This window comes from Cnephaeus nilssonii, assembly GCF_951640355.1.
Source record: "Cnephaeus nilssonii genome assembly, chromosome: 13".
NCBI classification, from domain to species: domain Eukaryota; kingdom Metazoa; phylum Chordata; class Mammalia; order Chiroptera; family Vespertilionidae; genus Cnephaeus; species Cnephaeus nilssonii.
This window is the reverse complement of record NC_137084.1, coordinates 6,714,150-6,735,889: the sequence shown is the minus strand read 5'-3', so window position 1 is coordinate 6,735,889 and position 21,740 is coordinate 6,714,150. Positions and strand designations below refer to the sequence as shown.

Here is a 21,740-nt window from a genome sequence, read left to right as displayed (position 1 = left end):
AGAGGAAAGCTGACCAACATATTTTACAAGGCTTCTTTAATCTTGATTTCTGAACCAGTTACATATATCATAAGGCAAGAAAATTATACAACGTTTTACTAATAACTATCGATAGGAAAAATTCTAAATGAAATATTAAGTTACTTGAATCCACTAGTGTATATAAAATGCATCAATATCTAAATGAATGCCACTCACAAAAAGGGAGATACTATATGATTTCTATTGAGACAGGCTAGTAAGCGAGGACAAGAGGAATAGAGAAACTGAGACAGATAGTGAAGCAAACAGTTTACAGCCATCTAGTAAATCTAGATGCCAAGCAGTTTGCAGCCATCTAGTAAATCCTATCTTCCTGAAACCAAGGACACTTAAGAGTAGATGGTTTGGCCCTGACAGGTTTGGCTCAGTGATTAGAGCATCGGCCCGTACACTGAAGGGTCCCAGGTTCGATTCCGGTCAAGAGCATGTACCTCAGGTGCTGGCTCAATCCCCAGCCCTGGTTGGGGCACGTACAGGAGGCAACCAATCCATATGTCTCTCTCACATTGATGTTTCTCTCTCTTTGTCTCTCCCCTCCCACTCTCTCTAAAAAATCAATGGAAAAATATCCTCCAGTGAGGAACAACAACAAAAAGAGATGATTTGGCCCAGACAGTGTGGCTCAGTGGTTGAGCATTGACCTATGAACCAGGAGGTCACAGTTCAATTCCTGGTCAGGGCACATGCCTAGGTTGCAGGCTCGATCCCCAGTATGGGGCATGCAGGAGGCAGCCGATCAATGATTCTCTCTCATCATTGATGTTTCTATCTCTCTCTCCCTCTCCCTTCCTCTCTGAAATCAATAAAAATATATTTAAAAACAACAGAAGAGTAGATGGTTTGCACTTCTCCTCCAGGACAGGAGGGTAAATAGCTTAAATCACCCTACTCAGGGAAACAGATAGCAGAAATCCAATTAGTGCCGTTTGTGCCAACCACATCCAAGGACAGATGAAGTTAAGGAAATCAATCTCATTTTGGCACATCAGCATAAAATTGATGAATTTTCTATTAATCCTCCCTTAAACTCCCAGCTTTTAAAAAACCCTCAAAAAACTGTTCCTAGCTCCTGTTCTCCCTCCCGGGAGCACTTCCTTGCCTTTCCTCCCCCCACTTCTTCCCCCACAGGCATGCATCTCCTAAACTCTAGGGGACTCGCGAGGCTTGCAACCAGGGAGCAGTGGGCAGTGGCAGCTCATCCCAGACTCACCCACTGAACTTGTCCCCAAGATCCCCTTTTCTTTGACTTCTTAGTGAGCAGAGCAGCCCAGCCTAGGCCCATTTCAGTATCTCTCCTGTTGCTCCTTCTGTCTTCGATCCTTCCTTGTTTCACTGTCCCCAGCTTTAGTAAACTTCCTCTAAAAATCACCTAGACTCATGAAGTCAAGAACTTGCATGAAGTCAAGAACCCACTCACTACCTGCCCACCCTAGGCAGACCAGCTCAGGCCAGGTCCCCTTCCTGGTAACAATATGAAATACTGCCCTGGCCACCCTGGCCGGTGTGACTCGGTTGAGTGTTGTCCCATGCACTGAAAGGTCCCTGATTCTCAGTCAGGACACACAACCGATCAATGTTTCTCTCTCATCAATGTTGCTCCCTCTCTCTCCCTATCCCATCCTCTCAAAAGAAAAAGAAAAAATTTAAAAAATATATGAGGTACCTAGATTGGTCACATTCATAGAGAGGAAGTTGAATGGTGGTTGGCTATGGGGGATGGAGAAATGAAGAGTTGTTGTTTAAAGAGTATAGAGTTTCAGTTTTGCAAGGTGAAAAAGTACTGGAGATTGGTTGTACAACAACGTGTACTTAATACTACTGAACTGTGCACTTAAAAATGTGGGTGTGCAAATTCATACAGCCACTCAGGAGAGCATCTGTGGTACTTTGTGAAGTCAAGGGTACATGGACTCCATGACCTAGAAGTCCTACGATGGTCCATCTGGGGACGATGTGAAGATGTCCATAGCAGTGATGTATGTGATGTGAGGGGCCTCAGGCCAGGCTCAGTGTGCACCACTTGGTGGGGATGGTGGGTAATAAAAGCGCTAGGTGCTCAACGTGCAGCCAGAAGAAGCAACAAATGAGATGCATGTGGAGAGCGTTGGCATTGAGGGTAAAAATGCACAAATGTAAACAACAAAATGAGTTTCTACATGACACCATGTTTGTAAATTGGGAGCACATCCACATAAGAGCCAGTGCCATGTGCAGTAGGAAGCCAGGCAGGATTCAAGGGAATGGGCTGAGCACACGGATGGAAGGGAGCAGGGAGGGGGGAAGATGGGGAGAGGAAGAGGGAACTTGTTCATAGTGATGATGTGTCACAAACTGAGAGGCATGATTGACACAGCTGTGTCAATAAAATAAAGCGGGATGGCTGGGTGGAAGAGAATGAGCACCCCGGGAGCTAGGGGGACCTGCGTTCAAATACTTCTTCCACTTGCAAGCATTTGGGATTTTAACAAAGCCCACATTCATTTCTTCCACAAATGCTTATTGAGCACATACTTAGTGCCAAACACTGTTCTGGGCACCGCAGACACAGTGGTGAATAAAACTATCAGGATAGTTCAAGGTAAGTGCTATATGATGTGAAACTGAAGCTGACTTTACATCGCAGAGAAAGCGATGGCTTCCCTGCGGGGTAAGTGCTTTGCAGGCACAGGGAACAGCAGGTGCAGAAACCCTGGGGTGGGATTAAGGTGGGCCTGTATGGCTGAGGCGGGTGAGGAAGGGCAGAGGGGGACCTGGTGAGACTGGGGGAGGCAGGCAGAGACCAGAGCATTCAGAGCCTTGTGGGCCTTGGTCAGTTCAGATATTGTTCTAACCACAATGGAAAACCAAGGGGGTTTTACGCCGAGGAGTGACTTAGCAGCACACTTGCGTTTGCACTTTTTAAAAAGTTTTATTTAACACACCGAGAGAAGAATCGGGTATGTTTTTAAAGAACACTTTGGCTGCTGAGTGGAGAGTGGATTGCAGGAGAGTGGAAGCCACATAAACTCTCTGAGCCTGTTTGCACAGAGGCAAGGCAGTGAGAAAGAACACCTCGCCCGTGCAGGGCCCCGGTGAGTACGGGTGGGGAACGGTGCCCTGAGTCTCCTTGGCACGGAAGGAGCGGCTGGAATGCGAAAGCCGCGTCTGGGGCCGGTAGGATGGCGCCTGGCAGGCCTCCCCTCCAAGCCCAGGGTACAGACCTGGGGGCTGCGTCGCAACACGGCACCCGCCGTTGCTCGCCAAGACGGCCGCTGGGCGGCGCTAGGGCCCAGCGCGGTCCGAACCAGAGGATGCCCGGCCCGCTCGGCAGCTCGGCGCTCGGCAGCTCGGGCCTGCGGGGGGCGGGGGCGTAACGTGAGGGCGAGGCTTCGGCGGGCGGCGCCCCGCTCCCTAGACGACGGCGCGAGGCCAGGCCGGCGTGCGGGGGCGGGGCCACGGCGAGCCGGGCCGGCGGGCGCGGGTGGCGGCGGCGCGGGGCGCCTGACCTGGCGGGGCCATGAGCGCCGCCCGGCCCCAGTTCAGCATCGATGACGCCTTCGAGCTGTCCCTGGAGGACGCGGGCCCTGGGCCCGAGTCCAGCGGGGTCGCCCGCTTCGGGCCGCTGCACTTCGAACGCCGGGCGCGGTTCGAGGCGGCCGACGAGGAAAAGCAGTCCCGGCTGCGCTACCAGGTGACCGGCCCGGCCCTCCTCATCCCCCGCCCGGTTCCGGGCGGGACCCCAGGCCGGACCTGGAGAACCCCAGCTCAGGGGAGAATCTGCCTAGAGGCCCTGGCCGTTGTGGGAGACCGGACCCCCCCACACACCCCCGACGTGGCCACTGATGGAGAGCCCTGCCCAGACCCTCCGCTCTGATTCTGGCCCCCAGCCACCACCCGAGAGCCCAGAGTCCGGCCCGGGAGCGCCCTCCCGCCCCAGCCGCAGGCCTGGCCCACCCTGGGCACTGGTCCCCCTCCTTCCTCAGGGGTTAGGAGAGGGAGCTGGGGAGCCCTTCGGTACCTGAATCAGACCTTGTCCATATTCATGAGCAACCCCCCCCCGCCCCCGAGGTCCAGGCCCGATGTCTAACAGGAACCTGCCTCCCCTCTTCTGTTCTAGAAGTCTCCATCCATCCTTTCCCCGAGAGCTGGGGGCCCCCACTCACAAGGTGCGCACACCTTGACTCCCACCAAACTGGGAATCCCCATTTTCCCAGATGACCTCCACCAACTCTAGGATCCTTTCCGTGGAGACTTGGACCAGATTCTTGTGCCCCAAACCTGGAAACCATGGGCGTGCCCTTCCCTGGCACCCCAAATCCAGAGCCTCCATATTGGGCCTCTGAAATACCATCCCGACAGTTCCACCCCGACTCCCAAACCTGGGCTATCTCCTGGCCCCGGGACCCGTGCCGGGAGCCCTCCATCAGCCCCTGCACTCCTGCCCCCAAAGCCTCCGGCTCCCACCTCCTACCTGGTTTCGGTTTGATGATTCACAAACCCGTTCTGCTCGGCGGGGAGGGGGAGGGGCCAGGCCAGCAGCTGTGCGGACAGGTGTGTGGAAGGGAGTGAGGAGGGCCTGAGCGCTGTGACCCTGAGCCCTGTGTTCTGGAATAGAACCTGGAGAACGATGAGGAAGGAGCCCAGGTGTCTCCGGAGCCAGATGGGGGAGTCAACACCAGGTCAGGGCCAGGTGGGGACCCACCCCTTACCCCTGTTGCTGTGCCTCTGGCTCCCCGTTCAGTCCACCTCCCCTCACTCAGCTCTCACACCCTCTCCCTCAAGGACTCCTAGCCTGATCCCCATTCTCCTGGGTTTCCCTGTCCTGCAGGGTCACCCTACCCTAGTGCCAGCCTCCCCACCACCCCCACCAGCCTCTTTATCCTGCAGAAAACCAAGCTTGGTCTGGCCCCTACCTTCTCCAGGTCACGTGTCCTGCAGGAATCCCTAGCTTGAACCCCCAACCTTCCACCTCAGCCTGCAGAAACCCCCCAGCCCTTGAATTCCTTTTATCCCACCCTGTCAGGGCCCCCTATCCTACAGGAACACCCAGCCCTAGTCCCTCTCCCCTTCCCCTCACTGGGCCCACCATCCTGCAGGGATTCTGGCCGAACATCCTCCGTCCGCAGCTCCCAGTGGTCCTTCAGTACCATCAGCAACAGCACCCAGCGCTCCTACAATGCCTGCTGCAGGTGAGTCACCACCCTCCTGAAGCCACCCACGGCAGGGCCCCAGTACAGACAGCCCTCCGGATCAGGGAGGGTGACAAAGAGGGTGGGCCCTGTCACCTCTTTCACCCCCTCCTGCTCTCCTGCTGCCCAGCTGGACTCAGCACCCTTTGATCCAGAAGAACCGCAGGGTGGTGCTGGCCTCCTTCCTGCTGCTGCTGCTGGGGTTGGGTGAGTGTCCCTGAGCCCCTGGGAGGGGCCCGCCCTCCCCCGAAGGCTCTGCATTCCCTTGGCACACTGAGCCTCCCAGCATCCTGAGGAGGCGGCTGGCTGCCATCACCCTCCCCCATCCCCCCATTTTATGGATGAGGAAACTGAGGCCTTGAGAGAGGCAGGCCCAGCCTCCTGATCACACAGCCAGGAAATCACAGGAAGTTGAAAGTGGAACCTTGTTCAGTGTTCCAAACTGTATTCTCTAACTTAGCCTGTTTAACCCATTTACTCTGTGTCTACTTCGAACCAGGTGCAGGGCAGGTTTATCTTGCTCACCTTACAGAGGTCACACGGCAAGGAAGAGGTAGGGTCATGACCCAGAACCTGTGTGTAGAGCCCATTGCTCAGGGAGATGCCCGTTCTCATGGGCCAGGGATGCTGAGTGCCCCGCCAGCCTGATCCACAGGACACCTGTCACTCCCAGTTCTCTGGAGTCTGAGAGCTGACGAGGACCTCTCTTCCACCTCCTCCCCCTATTGCTCAGATAGGAAAACTGAGGCCCAGAGCAGGCAGATCTCACAGCCAGATGTTTTCTGACTCCACACTTTTCATTCTATGGGGCTGAGGAGTCAGGGTCCCCAGAAAGGTTCTAGGGTTGGGATCAAGAGGGGCCCATAAGGAGGCCCCCACTGTGGCAGCTGCCCTCCCTCCTCCAGGAAGGTCAGGTCGCCTGGACAGAAAGTGAGCAGATCCTTGCCTCAGCTCTGGGTGTCTGTGCAGGGGAGGGAGCCACCCCTTCTCCAATACCTGCACACAGAGCGCTGGTCACACTGGCCACCTGCTTATCTCATTTTATCCTCTCAACACCCAGCAGGGCGAGCATGGTGATCAGTCCAGAAATAAGGACACAGACTCAGGCAGGTGAAGGGACTTTCTCAGGTCACAGCTAAGACGGAGATGAGCTGGGATTTAAACCCACAATAATGACATCGCCAGGCCTGACATTCCCATAAACGGCCTTTGTAGGAATTAGAAAAAGATGCCTACTCTGAGTGGGCAGAGCCCACAGCCCTAAGCCAGGGTTCAGGGAGTGAGTTCCAGCCCCCACTGAGGCCTTTGTGAGGTGCTCTTGTGCAGGGCACAAACCACCTAACAGTTCATAGAGGCCCCTCAAGTCTGTGCTGTACCCCCTACTCCACGGCTGCAGAGCCCAGCTCCCCACCTCTCCCCATCCCATCCTATACCTGGGGGCCCAGAACTCGCTTTGGGTCTGAAAAGTCGATCCAGCCTGACCTCTCCACCTTCCCCTGCGTCCACTGTCCTCAGCCAAAGTCCACAGTTTTTCCCGGGCCTACAGGCCACGCCAAACTCCTCCAGCCTGGGCTCTGGTCTCTGCAGTCTCACCAAAAGCTGGAAGCTCCTAGAAAGCCCAAGCTCCCTCCAGACTGTTCCCTCTGTCTGGAACACTCCTTTCCCTCTCTGCCTGCGCGACACCCATAGCAAAACGTCTAGTCAGAAAGCCACTACCTTCCAGGTGCAGCCCTGAGCAAGTTCCTTTCCCTCTCTGTGCCTCAGTTTCATCTTCTGAGAAATGGGGATAATATATGCCTCACTCGGTCAAGGTGACAGAGTGTGCATGTAACACGCTTAGCCCAGTGTCTGGCAGCACCTGGTAAGTGTTGGCTCAGTGTAAACTGCTATTGCTCCCGCTGCCCCTGCTCAGCTTAGGCACCACTGCCTCCAAGGAGCTCCTCCTTGACCCCCCGGCTGCCATGCTGTCCGATCTGGTCCACCACATCCTAACCACGGGGCAGGAGCTTGGAGGTTCTTGGTTGTTCTACTAGGGAAGGGCCATGAGGGCAGGGACCTCATCGGCCTCCCCCTGCAGCCCCAGGGATTCCCATACCAAGTGCTCCATAAATGTGTGTTGACTGACGCAAAGACCACACCAAGGAGCAGATAAAAGTCTCTCCTTACAGACACGTCCCAGGGCCTGCCCGGGCCCTTGCTCTGAAAACAGTTTGGCGAGCTGCCCAGGAACCTTCAGCTCAGGTGGGGGAACACCATTCCTCGGGCCTAAGCCACGGTGGGGGTTGCGGTTGGAGGTCCCAGCTCCTGCCCCCTGTTCCCGCCCTCACCCTTGCGGCCCCATCTGTGTGCAGTGCTGATCCTGGTCGGCGTGGGACTGGAGGTGGCCCCCTCGCCAGGTGAGCGCCCCCCACCCGCAGGCAGCGCTCACTCCTCTCTTGTGCCCGGCGATCCTTGGCGAGCCCTCTCCCTCCCATTCCTCACCACCCCCCCAGCCAGAAAGGGCCCCTGGTCCTGCGGCAGGTGCCCCTGCCCTGACCTGGCCCCTCCTCTCCTCCCGAAGGTGTCTCCAGCGCCATCTTCTTCGTCCCCGGCTTCCTGTTGCTGGTCCCTGGAGGTGCGAGCCGGCGGGGCGGGGCGGGGCGGGGCGGGGGCGGGGGCGGGGGCGGGGCCTGGGGAGGGGGGCGCGCTCAGGCGCTGACTGGCCCCGCCCCACAGTCTACCACGTGATCTTCATCTACTGCGCGGTCAAGGGCCACCGGGGTTTCCAGTTCTTCTACCTGCCCTACTTCGAGAAGTGAGCCGCCAGTGGACAGCAGGGAGCAGGAATCCGCGTCGGCCCCTGCGGCCTCCTCTCGTCCCCAGGGGGCGCTCCTCGGCCATTGTCCAGTCCGGAGTTTGCTCAGGAAGTTTGGGGCCTGCCCACCCTGGGCCCATTGCCTGGGCCTGGGAAAGTCGCCCTTTGCCTGCTCTGTGCCTTAACTTATTCTCAGGCCCTGAGACTACTGAGTGGTGGTGTTTTACGCTAATAAAGGGGGTACTTATATCCAGCAAAGAATTGCTCTTTCCTTCCAACCTGCCCGTCAGCCTGGCCAGCCCCTGCCGCAAAGGCTGCCCCTGGAACTGAAGGGCGCCAGGACCAGCCATCTTCGCACTGTGCACAGGACAGCCCTGACGCTCCAAGACTTGCCGGCTGTGCGTTATGGGTAGAGCTGGATCCTCGGACTCTTCAGCCCTGAAAGCCTGGGGGAGCCTCTTCCAGCCTCCCCATTGCCCAGCCCTTAGCATGGTCCGCCCTGCCCCTTTTTCCACCGGTAGGGGCAGCAGTAGTTCCTGTCCTGGCCAAGGGCACTCGGATGACGCAGGCCTGGGGCCTGGAGGCTGCTATCCTGGTTCCAGTCTGGCTCTGGGGCCCTGGGCTGCCACAGCCAGCTCTGAATGTGGGCCGTGACAAGGCAGCGGCCCAGCCCCCCACCCACTGCCCTACTTCCTAGGCCCAAGGGTTGGGAGGAATAGGAGACAAAGGACATGGGATAAGGGCTTTTCAACAGTGAACCTCAGTGATCAAAGACTCTTAGAACCACAGAACATTGGGAACAGACCATCTCAGGATTTTGAAAAATCCAAATATCTCAGAATCTGAAGAACAAGGAAACACAATCTTTGAGAACCCTGAAATCTGAGATCATAATAGCTACCATTTATCAAACTCTTAGAAGGCACCAGGACCTGTGCTAAGCACTTAATACAGGTTATTTCTGGTCCTCACTTCCTCAGCCCCATTTTACAGATGAAACAGACCCAGAGAGGTTGAGTTAGGGTCATAGCCAGGCTTCCATGACACCAGTGGGACAGAGAAGGGCACTGAGCTGGTGGTCACCAACTGGCCAACCTCAGGGCTGGTTGAACACTTGTGAGCTGAGGAGACCCTGTTCATGTGATTCCGTGTTTACAGCCTGTGTCCCCCAGGAAAACCTGAGTGCCATTAAGGGATTGGGCTTGGTCTAGCCTCCACTATGTATGCAGCAGCCAGAACTGTGCCTTTGGATTTCTGTGACTTTTTTGAAAAAAAAACACCCAGACGCCTGCTCTCGCTCCTGTTCTCCTGGCCCACCCACACTTCCAACCTGCGGCCCCCTGGTCAAGACACTTTTTGGAGCACCACTGGGATGCAGGAACTCCTAAGTCACTGGTTCTTCAACTAGCTGAAATGAAAGCAATTTTCATTTCTGATTTTGTCATGAATCAATACTTGAAGATAAAATAAAAACTAGAAAAGTGAAATAAAAAACAAACACAGAATCAAGCCAACAGTTTGTATTACCAGATTAATCAGACATAAAATTACATTTCAGTAAATATAATCAGAACAAACATGGAAAAAAAGAAAAATCACGAAAACCATTCATTGAAAGTAAGCAACACTGTGCTCATAACTTTTTGTTATTCCACAATCTTAGCAAAGTTATCTCAGAAATGGTGATTTTCCATATTACAAGACTCAGGAGTCAGCAAGCTGTAGTCCACAGGCCCAGCAGAGCCCCCAAGCTAAGAAGGGTTCTCACATTTTTGTAACAGTTGGGAAAAGTCAAAGAATAGTAATATAAGATTTTTGAACTCATAAGAACTTATAACATTCAAACTTCAGTATCAATAAATCAAGTTTAATTAATTCTTTTTTAAAGTTCCAATACAGCCACACCCATTTGCTTATGTGTAGACTCTGGCTGCTTGGCAACACAGACTACAACAGCAGAGTGAGCAGCTGCAGCAGAAAATGTGGTCCTCAGCCTCAAATCCTGACTATCCAGCCCTTCACAGAAAACATATGCCAACCCTGGAGCGATATGAACCCTTTGACAGACACCAAGTCAAACACTTAAAGTTTTAATGTAGCCCGGGCTGGTGTCGCCCAGTGGTTAGAGTGCCGGCCCGAGAACCAAAGGCATGTACCTGGGTTGCAGGTTCAATCCCTGGCCCAGGTCAGGGTGCGTGCGGGAGGCAACCCGTCGATGTGTCTCTCTTACATTGATGTCTCTCTCTCTGTCTCCCCTTTCCTCCCTCCCTTCCACTCTCTCTGAGAAACAATGGAAAAAGTATCCTCAGGTGAGGATTAACAGCAGCAACAACAAAATTGAAGCATCCCCTCCCACCTTCCATTTTGTTTTGCCTATTATTTCAGTCCCTTCTTGTTTTACTTTAAAATGAAATTTTTAAAGTAAATGCTTCTTTAAATCCACCAATGTGTTTACTGGTTTCTTTCCTGACTTATTTTTTCCCCCCTTTAAATTGCTTTATTGATTAAGGTGTTACATATGTGTCCTTATCCCCCCATTACGCCCCCCCCCATCCGCCCCACTCATGCCCTCACCCCCCTGTTGTCTGTGTCCATTGGTTAGGCTTCTATGCATGCATACAAGACCTTTGGTTAATCTCTCCCCCTTACCCCCCCTCCCCTACCTTCCCTCTAAGGTTTGACGGTCTGATCGATGCTTTTCTGTCTCTGGATCTGTTTTGCTCACCAGTTTCTGTGGCTCATTACTGACAGTTAGTACACATTCTGCCTTCATTCGGGATTGACTTTCCTCTTGCGGAAGCCGTCCCTCCGAGGAGAGTGTGTGGGAGGGAGCCACTTTCCCTTTCCCTTTGATTCTGCAGTTTCACCAGGTGCATCTAGATATAACTTCTTTTTTTTTTTTTTTTAGAATATAAAGGATCTGTGTTTATTTCCGGGTAGATATACATTTAATTTTATTTATTCCTCTCTGGCTCCAATGTGCTCCTTCAGTCTGGGCACTGTCTTTGTGGAAAAACTTCATCTCTCTGAATATTGCTTCATGCCCTTCTCTATATTTTCTCCTTTTGAAACTCCTTAATGACTTGTAATTTCCCTTTAAATTTTTTCCATCTTTTTCTCCTTCCGTGCTACCTTAGGGGTGATTTCTCAGGTCATAGCTTCCAGTTCATTAATCCTCTCTAATCTGTTTCTAATCTGCTGTTTAACTTATTAATATTTTTTCATTCCAATGGCTATATCCTTTATTTTTAGAAGTTCTATTGTTAGCTTTTGAATCTCCCTATTCAGTTTTAATACTATCTTCTTGCTGCATATTGGTCTCTCTTCCTTCTTTTATCTCAATACTAGAGGCCCGGTGCACGAAATTCATGCATGGGTGCGCTCCCTAGGCCTGGCCGGCGATTGGAGCACGAGCGTCTGGCGTGGAAGGGCAGGTCCCAGCTGACCTCTGGGCCCTGGGCAGCACCTGGTTCATCTTCAGAAGTGACAGGGTGTGTTTGTGTGTGTGTGTGTGTGTGTGTTAAGTCCTATGTGCCTGGGTTGAAAGTGTGCCCTTTTCAGCAATTTCTTTCCTATTTCTTCAGCTTTTCATGCCATGGGGACAGACCACACTCCTGCTTGACGTGCAGGCCTGAGTTCTGGGCTCTCTAGGGTGACTGTTTCCGCTCAAGGCCCTGGACATCTGTACCCCTGCTAATTCCTCAGGCTGCTCAGTGGAAGTATATTTTGGTTCCCTTTTCAAGTACAGGATACCCCGTTGAGACCCTCGAATGTACTTAGGGTCAGGTCTTGCTCCTCAGCCTCTTACTGTCTTTGGTTCCTCCTGGGTGTTAGAGTCCCGGCTCTCAACCCTCCGGTCTGACGCCCCCACAGTGTCCACTCCCTCCCATCACCCAGCTTGGAGTTCTCTCTTTGTCTTTGGCACCTAAGGTTATCCCTCTTTTTTCTTTCAAGTTCAACTTTTTTTTTTTAAAAACATTTCTACACATAAGTAGTGGGAGGCCACCCTTTCAATCCTCCCCACAAAACTGCCCCGCTTTTTAAAATCCTCACCCGAAGATATGCGTATTGATTTTAGAGAGGGGGAAGGGGGAGAGAGAGAGAAACATTGATGTGAGAGGGAACCCCGATTGGTCGCCTTCCACACGTGCCCTGACCAAGAATGGAACCCACCACTAGGTGTGTGTCCTGACTGGGAGTTGAACTCGAAACCTTTCTGTATAAGGGGCTAAGCTCTAACCAACTGAGCCACACCTGCCAGGGCAAAACTGCCCCATTTCTTATGCTGCCGTGCCAGGTAGCTCCCTACCTGCCGAGGGGCTGGAGAGACCCAGTCGTGCTCATCCTGGGGAAGGACAGGCAGCTGAGCGCGGGTTTTCTCTTAGCACCTCAGGTGGGAAGGAGGTGAGGAGGAGGGTGGTCAGGTGACAAGTCACGTTTCCAGCCAGGTGTTGTCAGGGGCAGGAGAAGCCTGCTGGTCCCTTCCATCCTGGGGCCGCGGGGGAGGGTGTGCAGCATGACCCCTGCCGGTCCGGGGCCTCAGTGGGTGAAAAGCATCATCACAAACTCTGCAGAAGAGATGGCCCGGCCAGGTCAGGGATCCCAGGAGGCGCTGGGCTCAGCCTGGGCGCTGGAGGAGTGGGGGAAGCAGGGGGGGAGGGGGGAGCACACTTACCATCAAAGTCTACGGTGCCGTCCCCATTGAGGTCCACATTGCGGAGCATCTCATCCAGCTCAGGATCCGCCAGCGGCTCCCCCAGCAGAGCCGGTGCTGCCTGTCGCAGCTCTGCCACCGTGATCCGCCCATCCCTGTCCCTGTCGAACTGGGACCCCGGCAGGGTTCAGCCCCTCCCACCCAAAGCCACCCCCACCTCCCCCACCTTACCACATGCTGTGCTCGGACGCCCCACCTCCCATAGTCCAAACCCTCCCTCTCCTGCTCCGGGAAGCCTCCCTGAGTGGACCCCCCAGCGGGGTGAGCCACATCCTCTCCAACCCCTCCCTGGCCCTGGTTCCCACCTCTGCGGGGCCCTCGGCCTCCCCAGGCTGAGGTCCCCAGTCTGCGTCCCTCCTGGCCTGGGTGGGAGACCCATGAGGACGCCTTCCAGCCGCCCACGCACCGCCCGCCTGGCCGCCTCGCCCCACACCTCTCGGAAGGCGATGCGCAGCTCCCGCACCCCCAGCATGTGTGCCGTCTCCTCCCTCAGCTTCGGGCCCATCAGTTCCACAAACTCCTCGAAGTCCACACGGCCACCCACTGCGGACCCAAGCAGAGTGTCACAGCGGGGGCTGGGGCCCTGGGAGGGACAGCGGGCGGCCAGTCCCTCCTGGCTCTCCCGCATCCAGGAAAGAAGGAACACCCAGCACCCATACCCTGGGGGGGTAGGAGGCAGGAGCCCCACTCTCTGCTGGGGGCACCCTCAGTGAAGCACCCGGGTGGGGGAAAGAGACCAGGCTTTGGAACCTCAGCCCCTGGTCCCAACCCTGGCTCTGCAGCCACCGGTGCGGGGCCTCGGGTGACTAGCTAAACTGCCCCCCTTACCCGAGGCTGGGGGCAAGAGAACCGAGCGGTGCACATGGGGCTGGAGCTCATGGCTTTCCCGTAGGTGGGCAGCAGTAAATGCCCCTAAAGAAATGTACCATGGTGCCCCTCGCTCTAAGATAGCATCAATTATAAAAACACACCGATGGCCAAATAACAGCTTTGAGGAAAGAAAGGAGCATGAACTGAAATGTCCACACAAATCGTAAGTCGCATCCTGCTCTGGAGCTGAAAGGAGGAAGCAGGTGCGGGTGTCCTGGAATGGAGGCGAACCTGATGCTTGACAAACCAGCTAATGATAACACAGTGTCCGCCCAGCCCACATCTAATCACTGGGATGGCAGGGTTCTGGCGCACCAGGCCTCACTGACGCTCAGGAGGCTCTTTTTTTTTGAGGGGGGGGGGGTGGCAGGGGCGGGGCGGGGGAGATGGCCAGCCAGCAGGAGGCATTTCTTAGGAGGTCAGAGGCCGGCTCCTTCAACCCTAGTCCCCATAGAGCCCCAAGGTCTCTGAATCCCCAGGGCCTTCCTTGCCCCCTGGTGTCCCTGCAGCTGAAGGGGCCCATGTCAAACTGTCCTGGAAACTGTCACCTCCCTGCCCCACCCCCGTCACCCCTGCTGGACGCTTAGGGCCGCCCAGGCAGGTGGGCCCGACACTGACTTCGCATCTTGACGTGCTGGGAGACCTCGATGAGCTCCATCTCCGTGGGCATGTAGCCCAGCGTCCGCATGCAGGTGCCCAGATCCCGGTAGCCAATGTAGCCGTCACGGTCAGTGTCAAACTCCTCGAAGGCGGCTTGCAGCTCTGCAGGGGAGGGAGGTCAGGCCCAGGAGCCAGGCTCAGGGACACCTCCCACCCGCTGCCTCCAGCAAAGGTCACTCACCGTCCAGCTCCTCGGGGCCCAGCTCTCGGTCCTGCAGGGGCGAGTCCAGCATGTCCCCGGGGCCAGCCAGGACTTCGGCCAGCCTCCTCCAGCCCCCACCCACTCTGGCCTGGGCAGGGCCAGTTCCACAAGGGCAGGAGAAGGCAGCTGAAGACCTGTGGGCCCCAGGAAGAGCGACAACCCCCACTTCCTGCTCCGGGGGCCCTGAGCTCCCACAGAACCCTGGGTCTGAGGTCTAGGGGCAGGGTGGGCTGAACCTGGGGGGCAAGTTCCACCCCCACTCCCAGGCCCCCAGCCCTGCCCGGGCCCCACCTGACCTTCCCAAAGATGAGGTTGAGCAGGGGCCCATATGTCTTCTGAGCAGCATCGCGCCGGGGGCCAGGACGATGCCGGTGGGACTGGCGACGAGAGGCCGGCCCGGGGGCGGCAGGGGCTGGCTCCTCCTGTCCTCCTCCTGTCCTCGAGGGGTTCTCGCTGCCCCCTGGGGCCTCAGGGCACTGGGTGGGGGTCTGCTTCCCAGAGCTGCCAGCGCCTTTCCGGGACCCCTGGAGCCCCCTCTCCCTCTTGCTTCTCGTCCTGGTCAAGGGTTGGCCCTCGGCACCACTGCTGGGAGCCATGACCCCCACAGGGGACTTCTGGGGGCTGGGGGCCAGGGCTGGGTCGTGCTGCCCCCTCCCCTGCTCCGTGGCCATGTGGAGACGGGCGACAGGGCTCAGAGATGCCGCACGAGGAAGCTCCCTTGGCTCTCGGGACTCAGAAAGCGGCTTATCCGCCCTGAGAGCTGCTGGCCTGGGATCGGGCCCTGAGGGGATTAGGCTAAGTGAGGTAGGCAGCCCAGGCCCTAATCCGGGCCCTCTGGCCGGAGTGGCCGGGGCAGAGCCAGATGGGTCAAGAGAACTGTTCTCAGCAGCGATGAGTGCCAGGACAGGGTGGCTGTAATGAGCTTCAGACTGCTGCTCTGCCCACTTATGAGCCGGATGACCCAGCAAATTCACCTAAGTCTCAGTTGCCTTATCTGTGAAATGGAGGCAACATTGCTGAAGAGTCAAGGACTCAGCCCAGTTGTGTGACATGGGCAGAACTTAGCTAGGAGGGGACAAGGGGAGGCATCTCGGGCAGGAGGAAGAGGGTCGGCAAAGGCTGGGAGGTGGGCAGCGTAGGCCCAATTGCCCCCTGCGGCCCCCGCCTGGGTGACATCCTGGCTGGAGCAGAGAGTGTGTGAAATTGAGGAAGAGAGACCTTGGATGCTGGGTTTAGGGACACGGCGGTGAGGTCAGAGGGGGTGGACCCCGAGGAGTCCCAGAGCCTGCCGCTGTGCTGGGGACACCCACGGTGAGGCGGTGTCAGCCGTCTGGCATTTTCAAGAATCCGGGGCCTGGCTGGTCACTTGGCCCTACTGGGCCGAGGTTAGGGTTTCCCGGTGAGCGGCCCCATGAATGATTGATGTCCTCTCAGCTTGGGTTTCATGCCGGCCGCCTCAGCGCCGCCGGGCGCCATGCAGCAGGCCCCGGTGTGGGGCCCTGCAGACGGCTGGACCTCTGGGCAGCCAGGCACGCCCTGCTCCTTCCAGCCAGCGGCCGTTCCTCACAGGTAAGCCAGGCCAGGGCTCCGATCAGCAGGGGCTGGAGCCCGCAGAGTGGGGTCTGTCTAAGCCAAAGCCCCGGGTGGGCTGCTGTGGGAGGCCACTGGGCTAACGGCCAAACGTCGGGAGCCATGGGCCACAGGCGGGCCCAGCGTTTCCGTGGCCTCTGCGTCATCCCCTGACTGCGCTGTTATCAGGGCTTTTTGTCCTCAGCGGGAAACTCGCTCCACCAGCGAGGGAAGTGGGGTGGCAGCCACCTCATCCTCATCACACCGCTGAGCCCCCCTCTCTGCTTAGTAGCCTCAGAGGATAAGCGGGGCCACCTTCTGCCTGAGCTGGGGAGAGGGTCCTGTGGGGCTGGAGAATGACGAAGAGACTCAAGTTGCTCCCCGGACGGCCTTCCTGGCCCCGGGCCACTGGGGCCTGGAGCTGCAGACCTCACCCTGAGTTGTACCGGATGGGGGAGGGGCTCGGCCCCAGACTTTCTGTCATCCTTGAATTCCTGTGCACCCAGGGGGCCTGAGCCCTCCCTTTTTGGAATCTTAAACCCTTGAACCCCAGGATACCAGACAAAAAGGGGCCCGTAATGATCTGACCAAGTGGTTTTCAAACTGTGTTCCCTGGGGCCCTACGGCACTCTCCCTTCCTTTCATCTGAGAACCCCCTTCTAGTTCATAGGAGTCCCACTATAAAGTTTACTTAAAGGAAAGATTCACCAGCTTTAAAAATAGGTTATAAAGCCCCTGGTTTAGTCCACTTGGACACGATGGGATTCCGAGGGGCAGAATGGTCAGGTCTGAGTTCAAGTCCTGGTGTCTCCCTTCCTACCTCTGACCTGGGGCAAGTCACTGATCCTCTGCATTGTCCTCTCATCACCTGCAAAATGGATTTCATGAGGACTAAGTGAGGTAATCTGTTAGTGTCCCTGGCATAGGGTAACCACCCAAAATGTGATGATGATGCTCAGAGGGGGACAGTGACGGCCTGGAGATGCACAGCACTTTCTCATACCCAGTCATTCACCCTTCATTGATTTACCAGGCACCCACTCTGTGTCCAGCAGTACACTGGGGACTTCAGATGGATACTGCTATGGAAGCCAACCTGGGGGTCTCTGGCCACGGACCCCGCACGGAGCTCGATGACGAGGATTACTACCCCCAGGGTGGCTGGGATACGGTCTTCCTGGTGGCCCTGTTGCTCCTGGGGCTGCCGGCCAATGCACTCATGGCGTGGCTGGCTGGCTCGCAGGCCCGGCAGGGGGCAGGCACGCGGCTGGCCCTGCTCCTGCTCAGCCTGGCTCTCTCTGACTTCTTGTTCCTGGCGGCAGCGGCCTTCCAGATCATGGAGATCCAGCATGGAGGGCACTGGCCGCTGGGGACGGCGGCCTGCCGCTTCTACTACTTCCTGTGGGGTGTGTCCTATTCCTCTGGCCTCTTCCTGCTGGCAGCCCTCAGCCTGGACCGCTGCCTGCTGGCGCTCTGCCCACGCTGGTACCCGGGGCGCCGCCCAGTCCGCCTGCCCCTCTGGGTCTGCGCCGGGGTCTGGGTGCTGGCCACCCTCTTCAGTGTGCCCTGGCTGGTCTTCCCCGAGGCGGTCGTCTGGTGGTACGACCTCGTCATCTGCCTGGACTTCTGGGACAGCGAGGAGCTGCCGCTGCGCATGCTGGAGATCCTGGGCGGCTTCCTGCCGTTCCTCCTGCTGCTCGTCTGCCACGTGCTCACCCAGGCTGCTGCCTGCAGGACCTGCTGCCGCCGCCGGCCGAGGCCCCCGGCCTGCCGTGGCTTCGCCCGTGTGGCCAAGACCATTTTGTCGGCCTACGTGGTCCTGCGGCTGCCGTACCAGCTGGCACAGCTGCTGTATCTGGCCTTCCTGTGGGACATCTACCCGGGCTACCTGCTCTGGGAGGTGCTGGTCTACTCCGACTACCTGATCCTGCTCAACAGCTGCCTCAGCCCCTTCCTCTGCCTCCTGGCCAGCGCCGACCTGCGGGCCCTGCTGCGCGCCGTGCTCTCCTCCTTCGCGGCCGCGCTCTGCGAGGAGCGGCCAGGCAGCTTCACGCCGGCCGAGCCACAGACCCAAGTGGACTTTGGGGGGCAGACTCTGCCAGAACCAACTGCGGAGGCCCAGCCACAGGCGAATCCCCTGGTCCAGCCACAGACAAACCTCACAGCCCAGCCACAGACAAACCTCACAGCCCAGCCACAGACAAACCTCACGGCCCAGCCACAGGCGAACCCCACGGCCCAGCCACGGTTGGATTCTGTGGCCCAGCCAGGGTCAGATTCTGGGGCCCAGCCTCAGCTGAACCCCATGGCCCAGCCAGAGTCAGATTCTGGGGCCCAGCCTCAGCTGAACCCCACAGCCCAGCCAGAGTCAGATTCTGGGACCCAGCCTCAGCTGAACCCCACGGCCCAGCCAGAGTCAGATTCTGGGACCCAGCCTCAGCTGAACCCCACGGCCCAGCCAGGGTCAGATTCTGGGGCCCAGCCTCAGCTGAACCCCACGGCCCAGAAACAGGTGGACCATAAGGCCCAGCCCCAGTTGGACTCTGTGGCCCCGACAGAGGGGAGCCCTGAGGCCCAGACCCCTGGACCTGCTGCCAGCTCAGCCCCCAGCCCCTGTGATGGAGCCTCCTTTGCCCCATCCAAGGACCCCACCCCGGAGGCCCCTGAGAATCCGGCCATGCCTGCTGCCTCTGAGGGAGAAAACCCCAGCAGTGCCCCCCCAGAGGAGGTTCCCGGTGCAGGACCCACGTGAGGGTCCAGGAAAGCCCAGGCCTGCCCGGGCAGCCGGAGGAGCCGGCGGAATCAGACCGTCAGAGAGGAGGGTGCCGCGGTGGAAGGCATCCTGGAAAACCCCGCCAGGTCCCTTGGGGCTGCAGGAGGACTCGGGGGAAGTGAGACTGAAGTGGCCAAAAGTCCCAGATAGTTTGTTGTGAGCGTCCTGTCCCTGTCTGGGTCCCACCGGGCTCTTTCATGTTTGCCCCTCCCCCCCCACGGTGGCCCAACAGCCCTCAGACTGTCACAGCTGATGTGCCCTGCCCGGCTCTACCCTCCAACACCCCCGGCCCACGGACAGTTTATCCTCAGAGGTGCAGGAGAAAGACAGCAGGGGGGACCTCCCGGGCTTGATCTGACTCCCTGCATTCCTCCCCTCCCACCCCTTCTCCCGCGCCCATCCTCGAACCCAGCGGTCGGCAAACTGCGGCTCGCGAGCCACACGCGGCTCTTTGGCCCCTTGAGTGTGGCTCTTCCACAAAATACCACGTGTGGGCGCGCACGTACAGTGCGATTGAAACTTAGTGGCCCACGCGCAGAAGTCGGTTTTCGGCTCTCAAAGGAAATTTCAATCGTACTGTTGATGTTTGGCTCTGTGACTAATGAGTTTGCTGACCACTGCTCTAACCTGAGCATGAGGACACCTAAGGAGGAAGTCCCTGCAGAGGAGGGAGGCATGCAGGAGCCCACAGCTGTGAGGCCGGGCCGGGCCTGCCTTCAGCAGTGACAGGAGCAGAGGTGAGAGCAGCCAAGCCCGGACCCGCATGCGGCTCTGGGTGACGAGAAGCTGCCTCACCCTCTGAGCTCCTGCCTCATCTGCTGTTGTGCGCATTCAGTGAGAAAGTGTGAGAGCCTGTGGCACACAGTAGGTGCTCAGTGAACAGATAGCCTTCCTTCCCTGGCACCCAGGGATGTCCCTGCAGGGGCTGGGGCTGGAGGGGAGGAGGGGACACCCGGCCTGCGCACCTGGGATCTTGTGCGCTTGGGGCCCGCTCAGCTGTGCCCAGGACAGCGCTGGGCTGCAGACATCCGGGTGGCCTCGGAGAGCATGGGGCCGCCTCTGTGCCTGGGGCAGCTCCAGGGGACTTCAAGGTCTGCCCCATTTAAGGTTTCAACTAGTTTCCACTTGCCCGGCAGGGTGGCGGCTGCAGGCACAGAGTGCCCTGGGCCTGCCTCCATCGGAGGGCCTCCGAAGCCCTCAGCCCCGGGGCAGAGATGAGAGCTCCGGGGATCGGTGGCTTCAGAAAGGGCAGAGGTCACACAACATCTCTGGGGCAGAGCCAACCAACCTCTTCCCTCTCGAGCTGCCAACACGGCAAAAATAAAACTAGGAAGTGCTGAAGGTCTATTTTCTGACCTCCACCCCACTTCCCTTTCACACCCATCATTCTCTGCTGGCTCCCACGCCACCCAGCTTTCTCTCAACCCCCAGGGTTCCAAAACCATGCTCTCTTCATCCTTTTCACACATATACCCAATCCTTCCCCATTAGCTCGGCCTTGTGATCTTCAGCAGCTGAGCAATACCATGACCAACAGACGTAAATGACAATGACATTTCATGTGCTACCCTTCCCAGGCCTGCTTACATTTTTAAAAGGCAACTGCTGTGCAGGCAGATCTGGGTTCTGGCTCCTGGCTTGCTCTTCACCTCAGTTTTCTCCTCTGTAAAATGGGGTGATGGCGTTCTCCTTGCAAGGTTGGCCGTTATGATCATTCACTGTGCCCGGATGGAGGCACTCTGGGTGGTGGTGACACGAGCAGCGTAGCCATAGCATTTCCCGGTGATGGGATTGTGGACACTGAGGCCGGTGGGAGAGCGATTTCCGGACAGGCACAAACTTGTCGAGTTCATTCATTCAGCAAGTTTTTTTTTTTAAAAAATATTTTTGTTGATTTCCAAGAGGAAGGGAGCGAGATGGAGAGATAGAAACATCAATGATGAGAGAGAATCATTGATCAGCTGCCTCCTGCACGCCCCCAACTGGGGACTGAGCACGCAACCTGGGCATGTGGCCTGACGCTCAGCTACTGAGCCATGCTGGCGCGCCCACTCAGCAAGTATTTACTGAGCACTTGCTAGGGGCCTTTCCAGCCAGCCTTCCATTTTGGAGACACAAGGGTGGGTTTCAGGGCATGGCCTCTGGTGCCCTTCAGGGGCTGTTTGAACCCTGGTTTCACACTCAGCAGTGCCCCCCTCCACCCAGAGGCACTGCTTGGACATACTCTGTAAATTGGGGATCATAACAATGATAACGATTAATCCCTACAAAATGCTTGGATCTTTGCATGGCACAGGATGAGTGCTCAATATTTGTTGGCCATTCATTTGATTATACCAGTGAGCACCCCCAGGCCTCATCCAGGCCTGGGACCAGCACTGACCCCCGGGCCAGAGCCCACGTGGCAGAATCCTGCCCACCAGGCATTGCTCCTCCACCACACCGCCTCCTCCAGGCTTTCACACGCTCTCACCTCCTTAAAGTGCACCCTCCCTCAGGAAAAGGTCCCCTTGGGGCACTTGGCAGTGCCCTCTTCCCTTCTCCCGGTTACGGGTCCCAAGGCCTTTCCAACAGGGCAGGCAGATCAGGGACTAAAACCTCAGTGCCAGCCACCTGCCTTCAACTCTGGTCCACAGTCCAAACCCCACCTCTTGGAGACTGGGCCAGCCCCGCCTCCAAGGTCCCCAAGAGGAATCCCACCCATAATGGATGATTGCTATCCAGGAGAAAGAGCAGTGCCATGAAGGGTTTTGAGGAATAAAGAGGAGTTCTCTTGGTGGTCCCGCATTCCACAGCTCCCCCCCCCCCTTGTGCATCCCCTGTTACGCTCAGGGGAAATCATCCCTTCTCCAGACAAGAGACACCGTCCCTCTCCCTCATGGGGGCCAGACATTGATTCTGAGAGTTGTGAACATGAACATTTCTCCAATTCGACACTCAGGGCTGCT

General features: G+C 57.1%; 3 protein-coding genes across 9 annotated transcripts; 2 read left to right on the top strand and 1 right to left on the bottom strand.

Annotated features, from left to right (window-relative positions):
- The first annotated feature begins 1,802 nt into the window (after window positions 1-1,802).
- On the top strand, window positions 1,803-9,732 carry TMEM134 (transmembrane protein 134). 7 transcript variants are annotated; one of them, XM_079787666.1, is made up of 8 exons: window positions 1,803-3,712; window positions 4,636-4,711; window positions 5,118-5,210; window positions 5,341-5,417; window positions 7,366-7,451; window positions 7,562-7,606; window positions 7,771-7,824; window positions 7,926-8,154. In XM_079787666.1, exons 1-8 carry the CDS (start codon window positions 3,570-3,572, stop codon window positions 8,006-8,008), a joined length of 657 nt encoding a protein of 218 aa, XP_079643792.1. In that variant the 5' UTR covers window positions 1,803-3,569; the 3' UTR covers window positions 8,009-8,154. The 7 variants fall into 7 exon arrangements, with proteins under 7 accessions (XP_079643792.1, XP_079643796.1, XP_079643790.1 ...); XM_079787670.1 differs by lacking the exon at window positions 7,926-8,154 and having other exon boundaries at window positions 1,806-3,712; window positions 4,636-4,700; window positions 7,771-7,819; XM_079787664.1 differs by having other exon boundaries at window positions 1,807-3,712; window positions 4,636-4,700; window positions 7,366-7,606; window positions 7,926-9,729.
- A 2,811-nt stretch (window positions 9,733-12,543) lies between these two features.
- On the bottom strand, window positions 12,544-15,121 carry CABP4 (calcium binding protein 4; the record flags this gene model as incomplete). Its single annotated transcript, XM_079788958.1, has 6 exons — window positions 12,544-12,572; window positions 12,680-12,827; window positions 13,152-13,261; window positions 14,207-14,350; window positions 14,430-14,460; window positions 14,747-15,121. 6 exons carry the CDS (start codon window positions 15,119-15,121, stop codon window positions 12,544-12,546), a joined length of 837 nt encoding a protein of 278 aa, XP_079645084.1.
- Window positions 15,122-17,091: 1,970 nt separating this feature from the next.
- GPR152 (G protein-coupled receptor 152) lies at window positions 17,092-18,771 on the top strand (the record flags this gene model as incomplete). Its single annotated transcript, XM_079788000.1, has 1 exon — window positions 17,092-18,771. The coding sequence occupies one exon, from the start codon at window positions 17,092-17,094 to the stop codon at window positions 18,769-18,771; it is 1,680 nt and encodes a 559-aa protein (XP_079644126.1).
- Between the last annotated feature and the right edge of the window lie 2,969 nt (window positions 18,772-21,740).

Coding starts and splice junctions, on each gene's coding strand:
- TMEM134 (XM_079787664.1), top strand. CDS start 3,539: ATGAGCGCCGCCCGGCCCCAGTTCAGCATCGATGACGCCTTCGAGCTG. Junction 3,713..4,635: donor AGTCCCGGCTGCGCTACCAG/GTGACCGGCCCG, acceptor GTTCTGGAATAG/AACCTGGAGAACGATGAGGA. Junction 5,211..5,340: donor TCCTACAATGCCTGCTGCAG/GTGAGTCACCAC, acceptor CCTGCTGCCCAG/CTGGACTCAGCACCCTTTGA.